At 35.2% G+C, this 26,902-nt stretch overlaps 1 protein-coding gene across 1 annotated transcript in view; it reads right to left on the bottom strand.

The window, feature by feature from the left end:
• Window positions 1–24,113, bottom strand: part of LOC150096982 (uncharacterized) — a 203,773-nt gene extending 179,660 nt beyond the window's left edge. The window contains exons 1-3 of the mRNA XM_090408360.1: window positions 23,994–24,113; window positions 15,293–15,377; window positions 4,664–4,827 (exon numbers count right to left, since the gene is read on the bottom strand). Coding sequence (XP_090264486.1) covers window positions 4,664–4,827; window positions 15,293–15,367 — 239 coding nt within the window. The 5' untranslated portion in view covers window positions 15,368–15,377; window positions 23,994–24,113. The remainder of the gene's footprint in view (window positions 1–4,663; window positions 4,828–15,292; window positions 15,378–23,993) is intronic.
• Window positions 24,114–26,902: the final 2,789 nt, after the last annotated feature.

Genomic DNA, 26,902 nt, shown 5'->3' with positions numbered 1-26,902 from the left:
TGACAGGGTTATATGGTGTCAATGGGACAGTATACCAAGCAATCCATAATCTCTATTTAAGCTATAAATCAGCAATTAGAATTGAAGGAGGTACAGGAAGATGGTTTGATGTTAAGTCAGGTATGCAACAAGGGTGCACATTATCTCCGCTGTCATTCTTTATCTATATGGATCACTTTATGAAGAAAAATCAGATATCAAAATTGGCAATATTAATCTTAGCTCTATACTTTATGCAGATGATGTTATACTTCAGAATAAATCCAGTACACGTCTGCAAGATTCTCTGACTAAATTACTGAATAACTGTTGTATTAAATTTGGTATGAAAATCAGCAAAAAAAGACAAAGACAATGAATATAGGCAGAAACATTGAAACCATCAACTGTTATCCTGAATGGTGAACCTATAGAACAAAAAAACATTTCAGCTATTTAGGCACAATTTTGGTCAAGATTGAATTTGGAATAAATTCAATCTTGACCAGTAAATTAAATACGGAAATACACAACAGAATTACTAAAGCCGGTATGGTAGGAAGTCAGCTGAATACATTATATGGAATATGAAAGAAATTAGTCTGAACACTAAATTAGCTGTATATACAAGACAGTGTTTGAACCAATTTTAACTTATCTAAGAACTGAGTTAGAAATAAAACACTTGACCAAAGACTATAGACTGCAGATATGAGAGTCCTGAGAAAGATTAAGGGCATGAACAGATGGCATCAATGGTAGTATCACATCAAAAATGATTACATTAGGAAAGATTTGCCACTGTTAGCATTCAGGAATGTGTTAGCAGAGCTAATCTCAGGTATAATGGTCACTTAAACAGAACGGGAGAGGAAAGATTAGCAAAACAAATGTTCTTTGCCAGGTTGGCAGGAAAAAGACCCAGAAGAAGACCAAGATGTAGATGGATTGATACAGTAAAAAGCACCTTAAAAGACAGAAATATAATAACTTACAATATTGGAGTCTTGACAGATAACAGATTAACATTTCTACAGAACTGACCATTGTCTCTTTCAGCAAGACAATGCACCATGTCATAAGACTGCTGGTGTAACTGCATGGTTTGTGGACATGAATGTCACCAAACTTACTGGCCTCCACAGGGACCTGATTTCAACCTACAGAACATCTGAGGGATGAAGTGGAGCATAGCGTGAGGTCAAGGGACATCTGTCCCACAATAGTCCAGGACTTTATTACATGCCTACAGGAAGAATGGCTCAAAATTCCCATTGATCACTATTGAAAGATTATGGAAAGTATGCCCTGTAGGATTGCACTCATGACAGCAAAAGGAGGTCCTATATCTTTAAGGTGCACAAATAGCCATGGCTGTTTGTTCCTCACACTATGGTGTCCGTTTACTTCTTTCCGAGCAGTGTATACTTGTACATACAGGATGAAAAGGCCTATTAACAGTGTTATTTAAAAAAAAAAAACTATCTTGCAACAACAAATCTGAGAGATCACTTCGATGATGTATAACACCATGAAAAGTTAATATGGTTACATACCTAGGTTTGACAATTTTAGGTTGTTTTCATAAACTTTATTGTTTGTCTTTCTTATTGAATTATTTTTATGGATAATTTATATGAATTCACCCTTCATCAGAGACAAAAAATCTAAGGTAATGCATGATACGCTTTATATATTTTGTTACATGTGAAACTGAAGGTGAAGGTAAGGGACATTAAAAAACTTGAAAAAATAATTTAACTAAAAACAATTAAGATGTGCTTTCAAGATAAATGTCTCGGGGAATTCAATGGCAGAAATTCCAGATTACCACAAGGGTTTCAAGGTCCTTTTAAAGTGGAGACTTTTAGGTTTCATGAAACATTCAATTTTTATTTTAAAAAAAAATTCTGTGACAGACTTGTCAAAAATAACCTGGGAAATATACATTTCCAGTGCTTTCCAAAGAAAAATGGATTCTATAATGTTATAAAGGTAAAGGCAATAAACAATTTACCTCACTTCAAAAACTTCATAAGCCACATAGTAGAGTAGAGTAGCATCAAAATGACATGAAATGCAAAGAATCTGAGTCAGTTACTGCTGACATTGTTAAAGAAAAATTTGTTAAAACAATTAAACAGTCCAGCAGGGAATCTTCTTCTAAATGCTTCTACAGATATTTCAAATGAGGAGAAAATAGTCCATTATATGAAATGCACAGATAAAAGTTGGAAGAAGTATTTCTTTACCTAATTCCACACCAAAACTCTGCAATAGTTTGCGAGTTGAGAAAGTGAAATAAATACAGTAACCCCCGACTTACGTAAATTCGCAGTTACATAATAAATCTCGAAAATTACAACTACTAGCGCGCATGAACATGTTTGCGGCTTTTGTGTCTTTGACATCCATTGCAGCATGCAACGACATAATGTTAACTAGACTCGGCATTCACAGCAAATGTAATGAATAGTAACAGGCAGTGACAGGTTACCGGTAAACACCAAGAGTAGCAGAGGGCAAGCGCACAAAAGCCGTAACATTCAAACTGAGACCTACCAATTAGAAATAAGGACTCCATGTGTGTTATTTCAGTTCGTTTTTATATTCTTTTATATATTTTTCATATATTTTATAAAATAATACTATGTAAATAATATACTGTACATATCTGTATATATACATACATATAATAATAATAAATATTGTAGTTTATTACGAAGTTACACTTAAGCAATTTACAAATTCGACTTACATAAAATTCAAGTTACGTAAAGGTTTACGGAACACATTACTTACGTAACTTGGGGGGTTACTGTAACTCCTTATCATGGAAGACTGGTAATTAGTTAATAGGCAGCAGAACAGAAGTAGCAGGCAACACATGCTGTGGGGAAAAACAAATAGACTAATGGCAAAATAGGGAGAGAAATGTCAGATCTTATTATTGCACGTAATTTAAATTTAACCATTTGAAATTCTATTAAAGATGTTTTCTTTGTTGCTGAAATTGAAGAGGAGGTCTCTTTCTCTCTCTTTTATCACAATTCACACTATGCGCAAGTAAAATTTTTTTTGACCAGTAAAGTAGATTTAAGTGTTATTTCTGGAGCCTTGAGCTAAACAACCCAGAAAATTACAGAGGAATCACATTATTTCCTACACACTAAATATATAATAGAATGATTCTAAACCAAACTGAATATGTAATACCACCTCTGCTCAAAACTCAAGCAGGTTTCTTGAAAAACCGAAGCTTTCAAACACATCCATTCTCTTAGAAGGAGCAAAAGATAAAAACCTTTCTCTATACTTAAACTTTATAAGTATCTCCTTATCTCCTCTGATTTGATTCAAGCCATTGATTCATCAATGGGCAAAAGGTTGTTCAAAATTCTCAATTTTTATGTGCTATGCCTTTGAAAACAATAACAACAATAGTGGAACAATTCTAGAATTACCACGTAAGATAAGCATAATGACTAACAGAGAGAGAGATGATAAAAAGTTTTCCTATTTCCACTGAATTTCTTCAGGGAAACTCTTTGGTGTCATATCTTTTTATTATTACCCTTAACTTTTAGACTCACAAAAAAATGGAGAGAGAATAACTCTTGAAGATTTGACCTTTGCAGATAATGATAATGAGCTGACTGACTAACATTCAGACTTCTCAAAACCACTTAGATAATTTATGTAAAAATATAGCAATGATTGGGTTGATAGTCAACAACTAAAGTCCTAAAAAAAAAAGGAAACATGAGAAAGGACTGACATATTGAAATACTCAAATTGACATGTTGAAAAGAAAGCACAAAGCTCTTCAGTTCCATAAAAGCCAAACCCATCATCCCAAACACCAAAATTTATCTGTACAAAATCATCAGCCAAGCCATATTTACATGGGTTTCCAAAACATGGAACATCACTACTCAATGCACCATAAATATTATCAATAGCATTGGGACAACATGCCTTTGATCAGTATTAGGATGTATGTGGCAAAATCACCTTCCTAACCATGTCATTCTTGAAGAAAGACAGCAAAGGAGTCTCCAATTTCTAAAAACAATTCAGAAAAGTCAACTGAAATGGTCTGGACCAATTTAGACATTCATCCTCAGCTATGTTCAGTGTTCATACTCGTTAAAGACCAACTAATGGACACAGAGGAAGCCCAAGAAAACAGTTTGGCAATATGGCATTATATAAGTAAATACTTTTTGAAGATGAGACTCATACACTATCTGGCATTTATCATTTGGCTCATCTGACCTTGAAAAAAGTTTAATTCGCTATGAAGAGAATTTTATACACTTTATTTCATTACCAATTTTATATGCGTCAAGAGATTTCTATAAGTCCAACACATGGAAGTAGGAAGAAAATGTCTTTTAAAATGATGTTACATAATGTCATATATATATATTAATTCTTTTTATTTTTTCCCAAATCCAGAAGAACTACCAAAGTTTTGTATGGTGTTTACAGCAGTTATCAGTTAGGAGATAATACAAATGCTTTTTTTTGAAATATATATATATAAGATTAGTGAATCTATTATAGTATTTATTTTCACAGTCAGTGCACATTACTTTTGGGTAACCAAATAAAATAAATGAATTCATTTTTTTTTATTATTATTCAAAAAGACTTTCATTTCTAAATACTGCATTCTTACCCTGGATCCTCCTCTAATTGCACATCTGATGTTGCAGAAGCATTTGTTCTTAGTACATCTTCTTGGTGTAGACTGTCATTAGAAGATGATATCAGATACTGAGACCCATGGGGTAGCACGGCTGTAAAGCTAACATCAGGTAACAATGCTGAACCAATACGAGGCTAAAATAAATATTCATTTAAAGAGAGTTTTAGGAAAACTTGAATTCATTATTCTGTTAGCTAAATTTATGGATAATCTTTAAGCACTAATCAGCAGACTTTGCAAACATGTAAAAGAAGTACTGTAATAGATGCTGGGGATATCATTATTATAATTATAGAGTATCTTCATGGAGTCTGGAGACCATCATGGGAGACCAAAATTAACTTTTAAACACACAAAACCTATCATACCTCTCCTTAACTCATCCAGTATCAGAGCACTTACAAACCCCTTTAATATCTTGTAAGTTTCTATCAACTTTGTAACCCACACATCTTCAACCTATCCTCATAAGCAGTCTACAGACCTGTCACCAGCTTGGTCACTCACATCTGAATCCTCTTTACCACCTCCTGATCTTCAAGAAACCCAGATGACCAAATCTGTATACAGTAATCAAGATGCAGCAAAATCATAGCCTTCAAAAGAGGAATAATAACTTGTCTATCTCTACTTGTTAGCATATTTTTCGATATCTAAGTAATATTTTGAGTGATGCACTTATTGCTGGAAATTGATGAAGCTACGGACTTTGTGATAATGGTGAACAAAGAGCTCAAATCATTCTGTAGGATATCTACAATACCTTGATTAACTACTGCTCTCTTCAGTTTTGCATCATCAGCAAACAACTGAATATTCAACCTTAAATCTTTGCCTATATCATTGATATACAAATTAAAGGGCAGTGGCACGTACAGGAATATGAGGTACTCTGCTAGTCACCCACATTCTTTTACTCTGCTCCACCATATATTTTAAAAAAACTTTTTTTTTTTTTTTTTTTTTTGCAAAAACTTGTTTGAAAAGTCCATTGGCCTTTATCCAATTCCACTGTCACTTTATTATAAAATATGAGTAAATTACTAAGATAGTATATATACTTTATAAAGCTGTGATGCCCACTATAAAGTATTGTGTTCCTATCCACTCATTGTTCAATTTTATCTCTAACCAACTTTTCCAATATTTTAACAACCACTTCTGCTATATTAATTGGTCTGTAGTTTGTTACTTGTCTTTGAGCCACCTTTATGCAATGGAACTATCCTACCCTCTTTCCATTTTCTTGGAATCTTGCCAGAGCTTAGACTTAGATTGAATAACTTCATCAGAAGCGATGCCAATTTTTAATGTACATTCACATAGTATATGGGCTGACATAGCAACTGCAAAATCTCTTAACTGGATTATACCCCTTTACAAAATGATCCCTCAGCAAGTCAATTATTTCTTTTGCCTTTGTAACCTTCCTACCATCAGAATTGATTAAAATCATCCTTCCATAGTAATTTTTCCTCTTGCTACATAACAAAAAAAAAAAACTTTTGGTTGGCACCCATTTAGTTTAATTTTATCTCATAATCTGATTTGGCCTTTCTTACTTACACTTTGTACTGCTCAGGAGTATCCTGATGCTCTTTTTCTTTATGTTTTCTCCACATTTTTTTTTTTTTTGCTTTATATCACTCTGCTGGCCTGGTTGGTCAAGTGGTTAACAGATCTGCTCTTTAGCCAAAATGCTGGGGGTTCAAATACCACTGTGGGAATGGATGTTTGTGATTGTCTGTGAAAATACTTGTAGTGGAGGCCAGTAGATGGTGTTAGTGCATTTAATGTTTGCTATAGTTGGTGGAAACAGACCTGTGGAGTGGGTGCCCTCCTTCAATGAGTCTTTGGACTCCTTGTAGGTGTCACATAGTAGTAGGAGTAATAATAATAATAATCTCTATTCATCTGTAAAACTCGATGTAGCTTAAAAATACCAAAGCGCTTTACATAGATTTTTACAGAGGTCAAGTCTCATAAGAAATGTAACAAAAATAACCTTGTTTGTCTCTATGTATTTTATTAATGTAAATAACCCTGTGGGAATTGATTGTATTTACCGTTTTTACTAAAGTTTCTAGAATGTCAAAAACAAAGGCAATGCTCTGCCATCAGAGCACAAGAAGGTTGTCTAAGATTAAGTGTGTGAGAAAGTTATTTGTAAGCTCTGCGCATGAACACCTTCAAAGCTAGTATCAATGAGGTCCGCTAGTTTTAAAGAAGTTTCCGCTGCCCGACAAGGCAAGGAAAATATCAAAGAGGTCCGCTAGTTTTAGAGAAGTTTCTGCTGCCCGACAAGACAAAGAAAAAAGGGTGCACAGAGGAGAAAAAGAACGGGATGGCTTTAACAAAAGAATCAAGGAGAACTGCTGATTTCTTGGGGGTTTAAAACCCTTGGTGCAAGGACCCAAGAAGGCGAAAATAAAAGAGGACTGAGTCGAACATCGGGTAGTTTTTCCAGCAGAGAACTGTGGGCAGTTTTTCGGCAGGGAACCAGAGGCAGTTGAGAGGAGGCAAGGTCCAGTTGCTGACAGAGGGGAGGCGAGATCCAGTTACAGAAGAGAGCCAGAGGCAGTTGGCAGAGAATCAGAAGCCAAAAGCTGCAGAACGATCTTCAAGCCTGTGTGCTGAAACTTCTTGCCTGGGATTTGAGCATCGGGAAAATTGCAGTCCAAGAACCGCTAATACTCCGACAAAACGCCCCCTGAAGCAAGGCCTGAGATGAAGGAAAATCCATAGAGACTTTGATGCAGAACTTTTGGAAGGTGTCATGACAAAGAGCCTCTGTAAGTGTGTCCAACCTTTAGTGTACATTCTTTTTGTAATCTAGGAGATATGTCATAGATGGACTGATAAGAAATAGTAATGAGAAATATCTAGAAGAGAGTCCTCTGAATTGTTCTTAACTGGAATGTTAATTGTAAGATAACTTGACATAGCTAGCTAATCTCTTTATGAGTAAATTAGAGTCAGCAATTTGGTTTTCTTAAGCAGAAAAGTAATAGAGTAAATACATTGTTTAGTCATTTAATATTGAAAAGGGAAAGTTTGTTTCTTTATACCAAAAGCATAAAGCATAGGTAGAGAAGAGTAACCTCCCTACCAGTTATTTCATGTACTTTATTTAAAATGTAAATAAATCATCATCAAATTCCTGCCATGTACCCTCAAGGGGTGTACAGGATATGATAGTACTACATGAAAAATTTACATCATTACTAACTTCCTATCTACAAGTTTCCTCCAGATCAGTCTGTTACTTGTCAAGACTCCAATATTATCATTATCAGATCTTATATTTCTATTGTCTAAGGCACATTGTACTGTATCAATCCACCTATATCTTGGTCTTCTTCTGGGGTCGTTTTCCTGCCAACCTGGCAGAGAACATTTGTTTTGCTAATCTTACCTCGCCCATTCTGTTTAAGTGACCATACCACCTGAGATTAGCTCTGCTAATGCACTCCTGGATACCAACAATGTCAAGTTTTTTCCTAATATCCTCGTTTTTAATATGATATTGCCATTGAGGCCATCTGTTCACATCTCTAATCTTTCTCAGGACTCTCATATCTGCGGTCTCTAGTTTTTGGTCAAGTGTTTTAATTCTGACCCAGCTCTCAGATCCATAAGTTAAAACTGGTTTGAACACTGTCTTGTATACAGTTAATTTAGTGTTCTGACTAATTTCTCTCCCTGACTGCATGCCTGGTCAGTGTTTTTTACCACTGTGCTGTCATCACTGCTTGTTTCACGTAGCAGTTTTTCAAAGTAATTACTCCATGCTTCAAGGATATCTTTTTCTCCTGTTTTCATGTCACCTTTATCATCTCTAACTCCTTTTACAGTACTCTTTCCTCCATTTCTAAGCTTCTTCAACAACCTCCAGAATATCTTACCACCTTCTTGATATTTATTTTCTATATTCTTGCCAAAGTCCTCCCATGACTTTTGTTCAGCTAGTTTTACACAGCGTTTCACTTTCTCACATTTGTCTCTGTATTCTCTAAGAGCAAAAGCTGATTTATTTGGCAGGAACTTCTGATATGCCCTCTTCTTTTCCTTCACTGCTTCTTTTAACTTCCTGTGTCCACCAAGGAGTTCTGATTTTTCTATCCTTGCAGATAACCTAGCCACATGCTCTCTGGCTGAATCAATCAGGGCTCTCTTCAAGGCTTGCCACTGAATCTCCAAGGTTTGGTTCCTGTTCTCATGTTATTTCATTTTTTCTTCAATAATCTCTGTGTATTTTATTCTGCAGTTCACATCTGAGAGCTGCTCAACTTTTATTCGCTTTAAAACTTTCTTACATCTTATTCTTTTCAATATGAAATTCAATTTTATCATGCTCGAGATTAAATAGTGATCGCTTCCAATTTCAAATCCTCTTTACACTGTGGTGTCCTGCACTAGGGAGAAAACATCACTATCAACAATAACATAGTCAATTGAGACTTTTCTTATTCCTTGTCTCTTCTCTATATGTGAATTTGTGCACATTTTTATGTTGGAACATGGTGTTAGTAATAACCATGTTCCATGTCCTGAGCAGTCCATGTCCTCAGCAGAAATCCAACAGGTATTTGCCATTATTATTAGCTTTATTCTTTTCTCCAAATTTTCCCAAAATATTTTTGTATGTCTCACACTCATTTCCTACTCTGTTATTTAGATCCCTAAAAAAGACCAACTTTTCCTTTTTCGTTGTGTCAGTTGCTTTTTCTAAAGCCTCAAAAAATTCCTCCACTTCTACCTTAGTAGAACCTTCTGTTGGACCATAGGCACAAATAAGTCTCATTGTCCAGTTCCCCATTCTCATATTTGCCCACATCACTCTACTTGAGACTGACTGCCATTCAAGAAGATTAGCCTCATATTTCATGTTGAATACTATGGCTACTCCTTCTTTTCCTTGATTGTCATTGCCTGAATATAACATTTTGTATTTATTGCTCAGAAAGATCTCACCAGTTTTTGCCTTTTTTGTTTCAGTCACCCCTATTATGTCGATCTGGTACTTATTTAATTCCTCAGCTAGCTCCATTTCTTTGCCATTCAGGCTTCTTATGTTGATAGTACCGATCTTTAACTCTGGTGATGCTGAGTTGGGAGGTGTTTTCAGATTTGTTCCAGTAAATGACTTTTCGCTGTTCGCCCTGGTACCCTGGCGTAAACAACGGGGGCCTTGTTTAAACGGGCGACGCCCCAGCCGGCATGAAATTTTGTCATTTGTACCATCATTTTTTATTTTGGTTTAACAATAAGAATACAATTTGGTCAGCTAAATCCCAAATTGCCAGCCAATCCTTGTTCGTTCAGTATCCAGGCAGATACCCAACAGAGTGCACCACGAGAAGGTGAGGATTGGAGATTAGGTCAGAAGCCCTGGCTGGCTCTCCACATTCCTTTAAAGGCTATGTGGAGGTCTCCTCTCAGTTATGAGAGGAGACCTTAAGCACCCCCTGTAAATAAATGTGTTTTAATTATATGTCAATTGGGTGCGGCCTGATTGTTTAATTTACGATGCACTGTTCCTAAAAAAAAAAATATATATATATATATATCGGACTTGTGAGCGGGAAACCAAGTGAGATAGCTGGTAAACTTAAATGCAAAATAGATCACAACTGTTTGCGTAAAGTTTTACTGAAGGAATTTGTGTTAGAGAAAGAGAGAGAGAAATCAACCGGCTGTATTACTGAGTTTTATGCCAATAAAAAGATATTAGTGGTCCAGTCTCAATAAAAAATAAATTTTCTAGTATCCATAGGCATAAGACTCATAGGGCGAAAGGTAGTTAAACATAGCACGCAATAATATAAGCAAGGAAGGTTATGAAATAGAAAGCGCGCAGTGGTAATTAGAATAACGGTATTATAAAGAAACAGTAAATAAGCAGGTTTATGAATAACAAGTAATAGCACCAAAGTTTACACATCTACTTAATTCCCACTTGATTTATCCTCCTGACCGTGTATGCAATTTGATACTGCTTCTCTCAAACCATTCCTGATCACTTCCCATGCACTACTGAAATTCTTTCCTCGTAGCTTCTCAAACCATGGCACTGCTCCAAGATGCCTCCAAAGCCTGTTATAATTCCTAGCTTTATAATTCAACAGAAACTATTTCCTGATAAAGAATGTCACTTGTTTAGCAAATACTTAGAACCAGACTGAATGGTCACTCACCCTAACTGCAGGCAAAGTCTACTTTGCCTATGGATATATCATCATCATCATCAAATTCCTAATATTTTCCTCCAAATCAATCTATTATCTGACAAGACTTCAACATTATCAGATCTTATATTTCTATCTTCTAAGGCACTTTTTACATTATCAATCCACCTATATCTTGGTCTTCCTCTCGGTCTTTTCCCTGCTAACCTGGCAAAGAACACTTGTTTTGCTAATCTTTCCTCTCCCATTTTGTTTAAGTGACCATACCACCTGAGATTAGCTCTGCTAACACATTCCTGGATGCTAACAATATTAAGTTCTTTCCTAATATCCTCTTTTTTAATATGATATTGCTACTGATGACATCTGTTCACCCTCTAATCTTTCTCATGACTATCGTATCTGCGTTCTCTAGTCTTTGGTCAAGTGTTTTGCTTCTAACCCAGTTCTCAGATTCATAAGTTAAAATTGGTTTGAACACTGTCTTGTAAACAGCTAATTTAGTGTTTTGACTAATTTATCTCTTATTCCATATAAATTTATTCAGTTGACTTCCTACCATACCAGCTTTATTGATTCTGTTGTCTATTTCATATTTCATTTACCATCTTCACTAAAAATCGTGGCTAAGTAGCTGAAATGTTTTACTTGTTCTATAGGTTCCCAATTGACAATGCAGTTGATATTTTCAATGGTTCCCTATTTTCATTGTCTTTGTCTTGTTATTGCTGACCTTCATACCAAATCTATTACAAGAGTTATTCAATTTAGTCAGGGAATCTTGAAGACTTGTAGGAGATTTATTTAGAAGTATAACATCATCTGCATAGAGTAAAGAGCTGAGATTAACATCTCCAATTTTGATATCATGTTTAATACTACTTTCCTTCATAATGTGATCCATATAGATAATAAATAACAGAGGGGATAATGTACATCCTTGTCTGACACCAGATTTAACATTAAACCATCTTCCTGCACTTCCTTCAATTCTAACTGCTGACTTACAACTCAAATAAAGACTAAGTATTGTTTGATATAATGCTCGATTGACATCATACAACTGTAACACTTTGAGTCATATGCTTTCTCCAGATCAACAAAACTTAAATACAGATCTTTATTATATTCCCATGATTTCTCAACTATTTGTCCTAACGTGAAAATTTGATCCTGACAGCCTCTATTTGGCCTAAATCAAGCTTATTCTTCACCAAGCTTCGCTTCCACAATCCTTCTCAACTGTTTCTGAAGTATACTTGAATAAATCTTACCAGGAACACTCAGTAGGGAAATACCTCTGAAATTCTCACATGCAGTTTTATTTCCCTTTTTATATATGGGTACTATGAGAGCCCAACTCCAATCATCTGGAATTCATCCCACTGTCCACGCCTTTTGAACTATGCAGTGCAGCCACTGTAAGACTTTTAAACCTCCATACGCGAGCATTTCTGGTTGAATATCATCTGCCTTTCCACATTTCAGGCTTTTGATGGCTTTTTCTACTTCAAGTATGGATATGTATTCCTGATTGCATGTCTGTTGAGTGTTTTTTTACTACTGTGCTGTCATTATTGCTTGTTTCATTTAGCAATTTTTCAAAGTAATTACTCCATACATCAAGGATATCTTTTTCACCAGTTTTCATGACACCTTTATCATTTCTAATTCCTTTTACAGCACTCTTTCCTCCATTTCTAAGCTTCTTCAACAACCTCCAGAATATCTTACCACCTTCTTGATATTTATTTTCTATGTTCTTGCCAAAGTCTTCCCATGACTTTTGTTTAGCTAGTTTTACAACAGTGTTTGGCTTTCTTACATTCATTTCTGTATTCTCTAAGAGAACAAGCTGACTTATGCCAGGATCTTTTGATATGCTTTCATATTTTCCTTCACTGCCTCTTTAACTTCATGTGCCCACCATGGGAGTTCTGATTTTTCTATCCTTGCAGACAACCTGACCACATGCCTCTCTGGTTGAATCAATCAATGTTGTCTTCAGGGATTGCAACTGGATCTCCAAGGTTTGGTTCCAGTTCTCAAACTCTTTCCTGTTTTCTTGAATAATGTTTGTGTATTTTAGTCTACAGTTTACATATGAGAGCTGCTCAACTTTTATTCGCTTTAAAACTTTCTTACATGTTCTTCTCAATACGAAATTCAATTTTATCCTACTCAAGACTAAATGGTGATCACTTCCAATTTCAAATCCTCTGTGCACTCTAGTGTCCTGCACAAGTGGGAAAACATCACTATCAACAATAACATAGTCAATGAGACTTTTCTTATTCCTTGCCTCTTGCTCTCCATGTAAATTTGTGCACATTTTTATGTTGAAACATGGTGTTAGTAATAACTAGTCCAAGTCCTGAGTAGAAATTCAACAGACATTTGCCATTATTATTAGCTTTGCTCTTTTCACCAAATTTTCCAAAAATATTTTTGTATATCTGACAATCATTTCCTGCTCTGCTATTTAGATCCCCAACAAGGACCAACTTTTCCTTTTTCATTATGTCAGTTGCTTTTTCTAAAGCATCAAAAAATTCCTCCACTTCTACCTTAACAGAACAACTTTCTGTGGGACCATATGCACAAAGAAGTCCAATTCCTCATTCTGATATTTGCCCACATCACTCTACTCGATATTGCTTGCTATTCAAGAAGAATAGCCTTGTATTTTTTGTTCAATACTATAGCTACATCTTTTTTTTCCCTGATTGTCATTGCCTGTATATAAATTTTGTATTTATTGCTCAGAAAAATCTCATCAGATTTTGTTTTTCTTGTTTCAGTTCACACTTATTCAATCTGGTATTTATCCAATTCCTCAGCTAGCTCCATTTCTTTGCCATTCAGGCTTCTTATGTTGATAGTACTGATCTTGAACTGTGGTGATGAGTTGGGGTGTGTTTTATGATTTATTATGGATGCTGTTACTGATGCCATTACCAGATCCAGCACTCTCAAACCCCTGGTTGCCTGTACATGTTACTTCAGGTAATTATCCTATATAAATTCCACTTCCATCTTGTCTTCCCGAATTTCTGCAGTACAGCTCTTCCAACAGAGTATGCTGCCTCCCATCGATATATCCCAAACTTCAAGACTTCATTTTGCTGCATTAAACTGATACCCCCCCCCATTCATTTGTCCATCTGTACAGTTTATTCAAATCCTTTTGCAGGGCTGCCACATCTGCACTATTACTAATAACCCTTTTAAGCTTCACAGCATCTGCAAACAACTGAATATCCCCCTGCAATTCACTGACAATGTCATTGATATAAAGGTTAAACAATACAGGTCCCAGTACCGAACCCTGTGAGACCCCACTTGTGACCTTCATTAATATTGCCCCACCATACACAACTCTCTGATACCTATCAGAAAGCCAATTTTGAATCCAGTTGACTAACCTGACATCTAACCCTATGTGCTGCAGTCTTGTGGCACCCTGTCAAATGTCTTTGCAAAATCCAAAAAATGGCAGAAAAAAATAGCTTTATACTTTTCATGTAACTAATTATTGCTATTATTCATTTTGTACTGCATCCAAAGTACCTTCTTCATCCAGATTTGATGCTTAAGCCCTCATTTCATCCATTTTACACCTACTTGATTTAGCCTTTTTGACCTACGGAATACATTTGCATGTTGATGCTCTTATGCATTTCTTTGTCAGTTTCCAAGCAGGGTAAGGATATGTGCATTGCATTATGGGATACTAAGGCAGTTGATGTGAAGTCATTAGCCTCTATATACAAGTAGCCTCTATAAACTCCTTGGAACATTCCTTAAAAACAAACTGATATAACATCAACTCATCCAAACACAACAATGCTATGTTGTGATGAGGTCTAATGTAGTTTGTGTCCCTTTGTATACATGTGTGTACTCCAGATGATAACCATAATATGAAGATCTAAATGTTAAGTAATAGCTTATTTTATCTTAACTTATTATTACAAAATGGTAGTCGGTCTCCATAATTTTGCCATAATGAATAAATACAAGTGGAATTATACAAGAATCACAATTTGACAAGGATGCTTTGCAAAAAAATCTTAACATAGGAAGAGATATATACAGTATATAGGAGAGTACAAAAAAATAAGTTTTTTTCTTTTATCTCAGCTGTACCTTTGGTCTTGAAGACCTTTTATTTCATTATATAATCCCCAAATTTCAAATTACAGTTCAGAAGTAATTATACATGAAAATAGTTGAAATACTGATAGTAGCTTTCTTTTTCTTTTTTTTTTTTATTGCATCTTTTGCCTTGATACATTCATTTTGTTTTAAGGTAAACAAGATGAACATATTTGACTAACAACAGATACATCACATCAAGCTCAAATCATATGTCAGAGTAATTATTCATGAATATGGTTAGAATACTTACAGCAGGAGCTTTTTTCTTTTTTCTTGATCGCACTTTTTGTCCTGAAGAATTATCATCTCGTTTTGAGGAAAACATTGACCAGTGCCTGATATATTACAAAATTTCAAGTCACATTTCAAAGTAATTATTCATGTGTAATAATTATCTAGAAAATTAAAAAGGCACTACCAAAATCTAAGCATATAACTATGCAAATCATTATGAAAATTTTATATAAAATTCATAAAAACTGCCACAAAAAAGTAATGTATTGTCTAAATTATGAATACCCTCCCCCCAATGTTTATAAGAGTGCAAAGACCATTATAACTAGTCCACAGTGCATCAAAGTTCATAACAAATAGTGGTGAATCATGGGCCACTGTTTTCTGATCAGGTTAGCAAATATGGTGGATGCCTGAGGAATGCATTATGCTTGAGTGTCATCCAAAGTGAGGACTGCTAGTGGTAAACTGCAGATATTAATGTGACATGGTTTTAGGTAGTCATGTTTAACAAAGAATGGTCCAAAACAGCTTACTCATATTATCACATAACTGATTAAGTGGCAGAGGGTATGAATAAAAAGTGGAAGTACCATCAGATATAATCTGTAATATATAATCTATCCTCACACTAAATAAAATACTGGAGAGGGAAGGAGGAGGAGGAAGAAAAGTACAACTATATAAAAATAAATAAAAAATAAAAAATAAGCTGCATTCCTGAGTGAAATAGCAAATGCAATAAAACAAATAATATAAAATTTAAACCTAGTTACATATAAAAACATTTTATTAGTATTGTTATTGTTATAATCATCATCAGAGCCTCCATAGTTCAGTCGGTACAGACAAGCCCTTTATTTGGAAAGACCCAGGTTCAAATCCCATCTATGACAAGAGGAACCTTCACTGAGTGATTTTAAATCAAATGGTAGGTTAACTGGTCTCACAGGGAGGTGGAAGGTTTTTTCCTCCTGTGAACTTGGGTTTTTTATCCCTCAAAACAGACAAATGGTAAGTTAACTCCTAGATGGAGTTGACAGGTCCATCATCATCAGACCTCTGAGAATACAAATCTCATAACAGGAAGTGATCACTATTTAGCAACAAATTTACCATATTGTGCCCAAAACTCACTCACTATTTTGGTATTCACCACACTCTCCAACAGTGCATTCCCAGAATCCACCACTCTCCAAGCAAAATAGCTTCTCGCTTTCCTGCTCCCATTTCATATACAACTTACTGGAAAGGCCTCTCACGAGTACTAAGATGAAAAGATTTGTATTCCAGAGAGAGAGAGAGAGAGATCTCGTATACAGAAAATGATCAAACAAATTATGTTTTGCAAGACCTTAACCCATATGTACTATCAAAGGAGAGTAAAATTTTAAGTACAAATCCATCACCACATAAATACTGTTACAACTTCTGTACACCTCACACTGCCCACAAAATTGCATGAGCCTGGTTCCATCAGAGATGCTGTGCACCACTTTCCTTCATAATGTGATCCATATAGATAATGAATAACAGAGGGGATAATGTACATCCTTGTCTGACACCAGATTTAACATTAAACCATCTTCCTGTACTTCCTTCAATTTTAACTGCTGACTTATAACTCAAATAAAGACTAAGTATTGCTTGAGCTGTACAGGTTATCTCTGCAATCATTACCAGCACCCCCCCCCCTTCTCTTCTCACTTTTCAATCCTTCTGGAAAATTGTATATTCTTCCATCACTATTCCTGACAGCACATCATCCTCATACGACCAGGTTGCACTTATACCAATTATTCTTGGATATACTGACTCAATTAACCACTCTACCGGCCAAGACGTCCATAGATGTCAAGGTTATCATGGATGTCAAGTGCATATTAAAATTATAATACTATTCATATTACATTGAAATATATGATGGATACGAAGCGTATGAGGATGTGTATTTGATCCATAATGGCCAGTAAGGTGGCTAATGCAACAAACTCAGCTGTCTTATTTTGAATACTCCTTACATTTGTGTACAAACATAGCAATCCCATGTCTTTGGTGATTCTACCAACACAAACATTTTCTACAATAGCTGCTATGCCACACCTCTCTCTCTAGTCTGACCACTCCCGTTTCCTTAATCCTGACTGCGACTGCCATTCACACCTATCTCATCCTCACCTTAATACATTCCATCACCTTGCAACCAGAGCTTCAACTTCATATCCATCTTCCTTATGGTGTATAACCCATTTGCTTATGATATCCTGCTTCATAATTCCCTTTAATCATTAGTTATATTAACTTCTTGATTCTGTGCCTTCTCAGCAAGCCTTTCGAAATGTCAAATGCCAAACACATTCAATTGCAATCCATCAACTTTAAACCATTCCAACTTTCCTTCAAATTCACTCCACAGCTTCACGAACCAAACCCTCTTTGTCTCACACAACTCAGCCATCTTGTTATTCATTATGTTTACTCTCCTTTTCAAATTACTATTGTCATATCTAGGCAACACTAACAATTTTTCCAACAGCATTATTATCCTTCAGCTCCCACAACAATCTCCTCAAGTATCTATCAGCATTCCTTTTCCCACCAACCAAGTCATTCGTACCCACAACTGTCACTAATGCTCACTTTTTTCCTTCTTCCTAGATAAAGAAAATGGCTACATAATGATACTGCCAGACTTTGCAAAGCATTCAACATGATATCATGACATTACATAAATATGACATGATATTACATAAACTACTGGAACAAACAGAAATGGACGCGAAATAGTGACATGGTTGAGAGGGTGGCCCAAAGACATCAGCATACATGAAACATAATTGGAAAGGCTTGTATTTACTAGTAGCAATAGCATACAAACAGCAGTCTACGAACCAGCACATATCATCATGCAAATACACACTCTCCATTGTGTTAATACCTATTTTCTAGTTTTTCTAGTTTTTTTTTTTAGTGTATTCACATAATTATCCTGGTTATGTGAAACAAAAGAATTTTACAAAACTAGTCAAGAAATAAATAAAAATAGTTTCTTACTCTAGGTGATAGTTTATTTTTATGGAATAATACTGAAAATCATATTCCGTGCATACCTTTAATAGATATCAAAGAGTTGTGTATAGAGGAGCTGCATCTCTGAGAAGAAGCATTAGCAACAGATGTTCCATAATATTCTGTCCTGGAACCACTGCTGTTTAATCTGTCCATTAATGATATGAGTGGTATATAGATATTCAAATGTTTTGCAGATGACAAAAGCGTGGAAATTAGGAATGACATCGACTGATGTCCTGTTGCTTCAGAGCAATTTGAATAGACTGGCTATGTAGGCAGACAAGCAAATATACATTGATAGTTTATTTTTATGGAATAATACTTAAAATCATATTCCTCGCATACCTTTAATAGATATCAAAGAGTTGTGTATAGAGGAGCTGCATCTCTGAGAAGAAGCATTAGCAACAGATGTTCCATAATATTCTGTCCTGGAACCACTGCTGTTTAATCTGTCCATTAATGATATGAGTGGTATATAGATATTCAACTGTTTTGCAGATGACAAAAGCGAGGAAATTAGGAATGACATCGACTGAGGTCCTGTTGCTTCAGAGCAATTTGAATAGACTGGCTATGTAGGCAGACAAGCAGGAACAACTTGGAAATGTTATGTATATTACAGGAGGTGGAGCAAACAAGGAATTTTGGGATAATATAGACAGAGAGTTGAAGTTCAAAGGATACAATTACAAAAGTGATCAAAATAGCACAAGGAACTTCAACTATAAGAAGAACATTGACAAACAGAGATAAGGAGGTGGTCATTCCAGTGTATGTGGATTTGATTCAACCACATCTGGACATACATTGATCACCTGGATTTCTAGGAGAGTAGAAAATACTGAAAAATTTCAGAGGTAGATAATAAACATAGTATTGGGTTTGCAGAATACTGACTATATATTAACACACTAAGGGAATGTAAACTGTAGTTTGGTCAATAGGTGGAGGAAAGATGATATGAGTAGGATGATTTTTTAAGACGAGCTTAATACTCAGTATATTTTTCATCAAGTTGAGGGAAGGAAAGGAAGAGGTGTGTGGGGGGGGACAACAGATTATCCTCAAACACTGAGTAAAGGTGTAGTGTATAAGAAAGTGAGGTATAACTTTTTGCAGGAGAGTGGCTGATTAGAAGAATAAATCTATCTTTGTTAGACTGTTTCTTACTATGGTACTTCTTTACAAAATCTGCAGATTTTAAATAGCAAAAATCAACAAAACTACATGTTTACCAAGGATTTGGTTTGATTTATTTGAATTTAAGGCTGAAGCAACTCGGACTATGAGACTAGTGTTATGATGCCTGGTAATTGCATATATTCTAATGGCCAGTTTGCCTGCTTTCCAGGAAAAAAACCAAAGTTTCCAGGAGGAAAAAACCTGCCACCTCTGTATGAGACCGATTAACTCACCTTCAGTTGAAAAGCCCTGTTCTTTGTTTGAATCCTAGACAGGATTCAAACCAAGGACTTTCCAACCAAAGGGTACCATAAACTGACTGAGCTAAGGAAGCTTTATTTATCAAGGGATGCATGTGTATGCATTTTATGTTCAGAATGGGAGCTTTATTTTTTTCATAAAGCAGTAATATTCATTTTCCTAGTGATCTTATTATTACTATTTTTTTTTTTTATAATAATGCTTCTGCAAATGGGTTTCTTGCATTTTTCTGCACATAGTAGTGTTTTCTAGTAGCAGCATATTTATTTTAATCAGTTTTTTTTTTTTTTTTATATATATATACATATGTATATATATATATGTATATTTCAAGGGGTGATGTGATATCTTGCTTTTTTGTGTTTATTTTTCTTAAGGAATCTGTTTTTACGAGAGCAAATGGAATTTATTAATTTTTTATGATAGATGAATATAGTGTTATTGTTGGAAATTTTTTTTGTTTAAGGCTGCACGCTACAGGCATTTGGTATAGTTTCATGTTTCTGGTGCATGTGCTTTTGGTATTGTCTCTTTCTTATTTGTGGCTGTTTTTGTTTCCACAGGGGTGGGTGGTTTTAAATACTAATTTTAAAATGTGAGGTTAGCTTACAAGGGCTGCAAGCCAGAGGTGTCTGATTATATGTTTTTGGTCTCTGCATTTTTGGCATTGATTTTTTATTTTTGTTTCTGTAGGGAAGTCAATAAAAAAAGGTCAGGTTAGGTCTGAGAACCACAGACAAAAGGTGTTTGGGTTCTTTGTTTCCATATTTCTGATAATGATGTTTTCTTATTTGTGACTATTTTCACTTCCACAGGAATAGTGATGTTGGTTTTACTGACTTTACAAGATCAGGTTAGTTTTTGAGGGGTACAGGTCAGAGGTGTTTGGTGGCACATTGTTGGTTCCTGATATCTTACTGGTATTGCTGCTGGTTGCTTTGTTTCTTAAAGGGTGATATGTTGATTTAATTGTTTTTTTAAATATGAAAGTTCCTTACAAGAGCCACAGATCAGAGATATCTGGTAGTGCATTTTTGTTTTTGGCAAAAGTTGTGGTCATTTTTTATTATGCATGTTTTTTATGTTATTATGACACATTTGGTGTTTTATATCTGTTATATTTGCAATTTTAGTTTTCTGTTGTCCTGTAATAAATTATTTGCAAATAATAGTCTGAAACATTCATCTTTATCCTTTCTGATATCTGCATAACTCAAGATTATTATGCTGCAATCTGTAAATTGATTTTTTTCCTCATACTTGTCAGTAGTATTGCTACTGTTGATGGCATTGCCAGTTTTTTTTTTTTGTTTGTTTTGTTCATTTTGTCAGAGAATTATTGAAAACATTAGTTGGTATTTCTTTTCTTGGGCATTCACCTTTTTCTTTGGAAGTATCTATCTGATCTGCATTCTGGTGATGACATTTTATATATCTCAAATAGGTAAAATGTAACAAGACACAAAACATGTATCATATAGTGATTGCTATTAATTGTGGTTTATTGATTATATAAGGAGGTGTGGTGTTATTATTAAACCTCCATGGAGTTAAAAGACTCATTGCAGGAGGTCACAATGTTGCGCACACAGTTTATCATCCCACATCTTAAATATGTTCACTGTCTCCATACTCACCACATTCTCAGGCAATGCATTCCAATCACTCACCACTCTCCATGAAAATACCTGCTCCTCATTGCCCTGTTCACTCTATCTTTATACAGCTTCCAGGAATGACCTTTTGTTCTCTCCTTATCTTTACCCATTCTATGCAGAACCTCCCCAACATTAATCTGGTAATAACCTCTTAACAACTTATACGTCTTCATCATTCCCCTCTCCTCCTTCTATCCACCAATTTCTGCAAATTGCATTTTCTCAATCTGTTTTGATACTTAACATTCCAGAGACCAGAAACCACGTTAGTCAATCGTCTCTGGACCTGTTCCAATACATCTTCATCTTTTTGAAAACCTGGTGACCAAATCTGTGCACAATAATTCATGTGTGGTCTCATCAAAGCCTTATACAAGGGAACCATAACATCATTACTTCTACAAGTGCCTTCTGCATGATTCCCATTATCTGCTGTGCTGTCCTCACAATTTTAGCAATATGTCCCCAAAATTTTAGGTCCTTGTCCACAACCACTCCCAGATCTCTCATCTCCTCTACCTATTCCAAGATATTTCCACTGACTGTGTACTCTACGTTCCATTTCTGTTTCCCAAATTTCATAGCCTTACACTTTGCAACATTGAATTGATGTCCCCACTCATTTACCCATTCAGCCAGTGTACTCAAGTCCTCTTGCAAAGCCACAGCATCCACTCTACTCCAGATAGAGTGGATGCTGTAGCTTGTTTGCAGATTATGCAAAGAACCTACTGGCCACCAAAGAATATTTTTCTGTTGTCAACCCAATGCTTAATTCATAAAATATTAATACCAGAAACACGTTTAATATTTTTATTGTAAAATTACACACCCATGTGTTCCATAATTGTAATTAAATTTTGTTTAAAATTTAAAATTAATTAACTAAATCAATTTGTAATTTATTTTGAATACCTATTAATGCAAATGGAACTATTCTCCTGCAACCAATATTGCACATAATATCATGTGCTTTCAATTAAATTGTTCTTTTCTGAGTTTTCCTATAACTGTATTGACAATGGCTATGAAACCTAGCTGAAAATTTTACAATAAAAATATTAAAAGTAGGTGTTTCTGGTATTTTATAATGAATTCTTCTGCTTATGTCTCGATTTTTAGACCAATTCTGAATCTGGTCCTAACCTCTCTAACAGAGAGGTTAGGACCAGTGCAAGACTCATGTTAAAAAGATGTGTAAAAGCTGTTGTTAACTCTTCAGAACATTCTTTCAATAGATGTGTGGTGAAATAGCATCAAGTCCTACAGCCTTAGTTACATCAAGTTTATTCAATTCCTCATATACCTCCTGCTCACTTACTAACAGTTCCTCCTCTTCCTCCTTTACCACTGCAGTCGAATTTTGCATGATGTCACATTCACAAGAATGAAATACCTCAACTATATCCTCTGCAGCAGTTATTATTTCTCCATTTTTACCAATCAGCACCATCCTTCCATAATCATTCTTTCTTCTATCGGCCACACACCGAAAAAATTCCCTAGGATTTTTTTTTTTTTTTTAAGAAGAATTAGCAAACTGCTGTACATACTGCACTTTTGCTGCCTTTATCAAACAAGCCTGGCCTTGCCTGCCCTTTGTACTTCTTATGCAACTGGTGATATGGGTAATAATTGTTATTTTTTATTGTTAAAAATTAACAAAACTTAGTGTTTGTTTATGCTGGCTGTATTTTTTAAATTTTTTCCCCTTATATATAAATATTTTTCTTATATATATATATATATATATATAAGAAAAATATTTATATATAAGGGGAAAAAATTAAAAAATACAGTATACACATGTATATATATATATATACACACACATATATATATACACACACACACACACACATATATATATATATATATAAGAAAAAATATTTATATATAAGGGGGGAAATTAGAAAAATACAGACAGCACAAACAAACACAGTTTTGTTAATTTTTAACAATATATAAAAATAACAACAAATATCACTATTTTTGCCGGTTCATGGTATGTGACTAAGAATTTATAAGGCAGAACACCGGAATACGATAACATCTGACAGCACGACGTTTCATCCTATAGAAGAGAGACTGATATTATTTTAAAATATTTCTAATTGTTCAGAACGTTGTGCGTGTTTATGCATTCACGTGAACGCGTTTGGCTAATGAAGACTAGGATGACTTCAGACAAGTTGATACTTGGGTTAATATTGAGATGCTTAGGATCTAATGCCATCTCCAGATTCTTCTCTTCGTTGTATATACATATATATATATTTGAAGCTTCATAGTATTTTCTTATATGTATCACATTTTCTTAAGTGTAGTATCAAAGCGGTCGTCCATTCCAGTAACATCACATGGTTTTGTTGATTCGTTAAGTTATCGAACAGTAGCAGCTTTCGCAGAGTTGTGCATTCATAAATTTCCTTGGCGTTTTGAAACAGAAGTTATTGAAAACCTATGGTTGCAACTATGCAATTGCGAATATGGTTTAATGTTCTGTTCACACAACAAAAAGGTTATAAAAGTTCTACTCACGCAGCACCTGATTTCACTCCAATTATATAATTTTATTCTTATAAACGTATTCGTGACAATAATCATGACACTATTAGCACAAATCATTTCATCAGACATCAACACCTCATCCTCTCCATCACAAAGAATAAGTGAAAATAAATAAACAAACAACAGTGCCACCTATCAATATCAGTTTTTTTAAAAACAAACAAACAAAAAAAGATTAAGGAGATATTAATGCCATAAGGATGCAGAGAGAGCGAAGGTGAACAGCTATTTACTTTGTGCAAATGATTTAGCTGGTGGATGAAATGCGTGAATAAAGATGATGTTAGTTATGATAATTATAAGCAACGGCTCAGAAAATTCACAAGTGTTGTATGGAATGCTAAGTCTGAATGTGAAAAGAAACTGGCTCTGCAAGTTAAAGAAAAGACAAAATAATTCTATTGTTATGCTGCAATAAAAGGAAAGAATATATTTGAAAGAATAACTCTACAGACGGTATGCGGGCGACTGATGTAGAAGTGATTGTTCAACTAATGAGTAGCCCTGATTTGATAAAACCCATCAATCCGGAATATGCGACATTGAACTCGCCGCTACATTTTCACTGGATGAGGAAACATGTGTACGAGGAGGAAGTACTAGAGCTGTTGCACAAACTGAATAAGAATTCTGCAAGAGGAAATGATGGGGTACCAGCACGGATGCTAAAATACTGTTCAGCTGAAGTGGATATTCCATTGACCAGGCTATATAATGTAAGTCTCAGAACATGGAAAATTCTGCAGAAGTGGAAAGAATGTATGGTATTCCCATTGAACAAGGGTGGTGCAAAGACAGATGTGTCCAACATCGATCAGTCAACATCTCAGGAATCGTGGTGAAGATTTTGGGAAAGCTGATTATGGCTCGTATTCAGAAACGGGTTGATAGAGAATCTGTACTTCGCAACGAACGGTATGAGTTTACTAAGGGAAGGTCATGTTTTAGCAACTTGCTTACCTTCTATAATAATGTTATCATTGAACTAGACAAAGAGAATGGATAGATCATATACTTTTGGATTTTGTAAGGCTTTTGAGAAAATACAGCAGGTAAACCTTGCATAAATTTGAGAATATTGATTTGGATTATAAAATATTAGCATGGATAAGAGGATGCTGATGACAGATATCAAAAGTGGTATACAGATGATGTGAGTCTGTAAGATTTAATATAACGAATGGTGTACCACAAGGATCAGTCCTTGGTCCACTATTATTGTTTGTACATTAATGACATTGAGAAGGATTTGGCTTGCGACATACAGTTATTTACTGATGATGCAAAGATGGATAGGGTGATCAGGAGTGCTGCTGATATGCAGCACTGTACTTGCAGAATGATTTGCATAGGCTGGAATTGTGAGCATATGAAAATGGCTATCAGTTCAATGTTAATAAATATAAGGTCATGCAAGGTATCCAATGTCGTATTATGTTGGTGGGATTATGCTAGAAGGAACTGATGAGTTTTAGTGGACAGCAAGTTGAAATTCAAAGGTTACATAGGAAAAATTGTAATTACAACCGAAAGAATAATGATAATATTGAAACGAACCTTGACATGTTAAAACAAGGAAGTCATTTTGCCTCTTTACAAGGCCTTGAATAAGATCTCACTTGTAGTATTGGCACAGATCTAGATTCCTGGTTTCTGTCATGATTCTAATACAATAGAGAGTATCAAAAATGATATCAGTAATTGTGGAATGCTGATTATGAAAGCAGGTTGAGAATTTGTATGCTTCAGACACTCGCAAAAAGGAGAAAGAGGGGTGATAGGATTGAGAGTTAAATTTCTGAAAGGGGTTATACAGAATTTCAGTTAATGGAATTTTTCCTTTTATGGAAGGTGGAAAAATGGTTCAAGGGCATCCTTGGAAGTTCAGAAGAATGTTGTCAAGAAAGGCTTCAGGGCTAGATTTTTCTCTCATGGAGCGGTGCGCGATCGGAATAGACTGCCGTTAGATGTTTTATGTGGCGGTAGAGTAAATGAATTCAAGTACAGGCAGCTAGTTCGAATAGTTTGGCCTGACTACCTGGAAGTCTCTCTCAATAATAATAATAATAATAATAATAATAATAATAATAAGGAATTAAGATTTGATTTCTTGTCATTTGGGTACTGTTTAGAACACCCAAATTCAAATTAAGTGCAATGATTTGACTGTGGAAATTTGAAGTCAAACTGATTTCTTGAATTTTGCTTTATAACAGGTTGCATTAAAAAGACATTTCAGGTGTTGAATAATTTTAGAATCCATCCTTCTTTGAAGAGTGGCTAGAGATGTGTATGATGGATGCACTTGTCGAGCTGTCTCTTCACTGCTGGCTGCTTAAAATTAGTGATAGCCTTGGGACAGCTATCTCTGATTGGCAACCAGTAGAGATTGAACTGCCCACTCAGTCTCCGAAAGTTATATAGGGCTAAAAGGCCTCGCCTACACCTTATACGAGAACGATAGGCGTTAGCTGATTTTTTTAATAATAATGAAAATAATATGTAATTGGTTGCTATTATAATCCAAGGGGGTATAAGAGAGAATGGAGGTGACATGCTTTGGCAAATTAGTATGACGAGGATAGTTCGAGTATGGGAAAATTTTAGTTATGGGGGCATAGATTGAGAAGAGGAACAGTCAAAGGCAGGGAAGAAAATTGAATTCATACAGATGCTGAGAATTAATTATCCAAGGCAGCATATAATGGGTTGACGAGGCGTTTGAGAGTGCTGGATATCATCATAGCATCAGAAAATCTAACACCAATCACTCTAGCTGTGCTACCTCTGCTTGGAGAAAGTGATCATGTAGTCTTCACTTGGAAGATTTCCAGCATTACAGAATTTTCTGTTAAGAAGGGATATATGAGAAAACAGGT

Source organism: Typopeltis vanoorti, chromosome 18 (assembly GCF_054136105.1).
Source record: "Typopeltis vanoorti isolate ZY-2024b chromosome 18, IOZ_Tvanoo_1.0, whole genome shotgun sequence".
NCBI lineage: Eukaryota > Metazoa > Arthropoda > Arachnida > Uropygi > Thelyphonidae > Typopeltis > Typopeltis vanoorti.
This window is presented reverse-complemented; position numbering and strand designations above follow the sequence as displayed.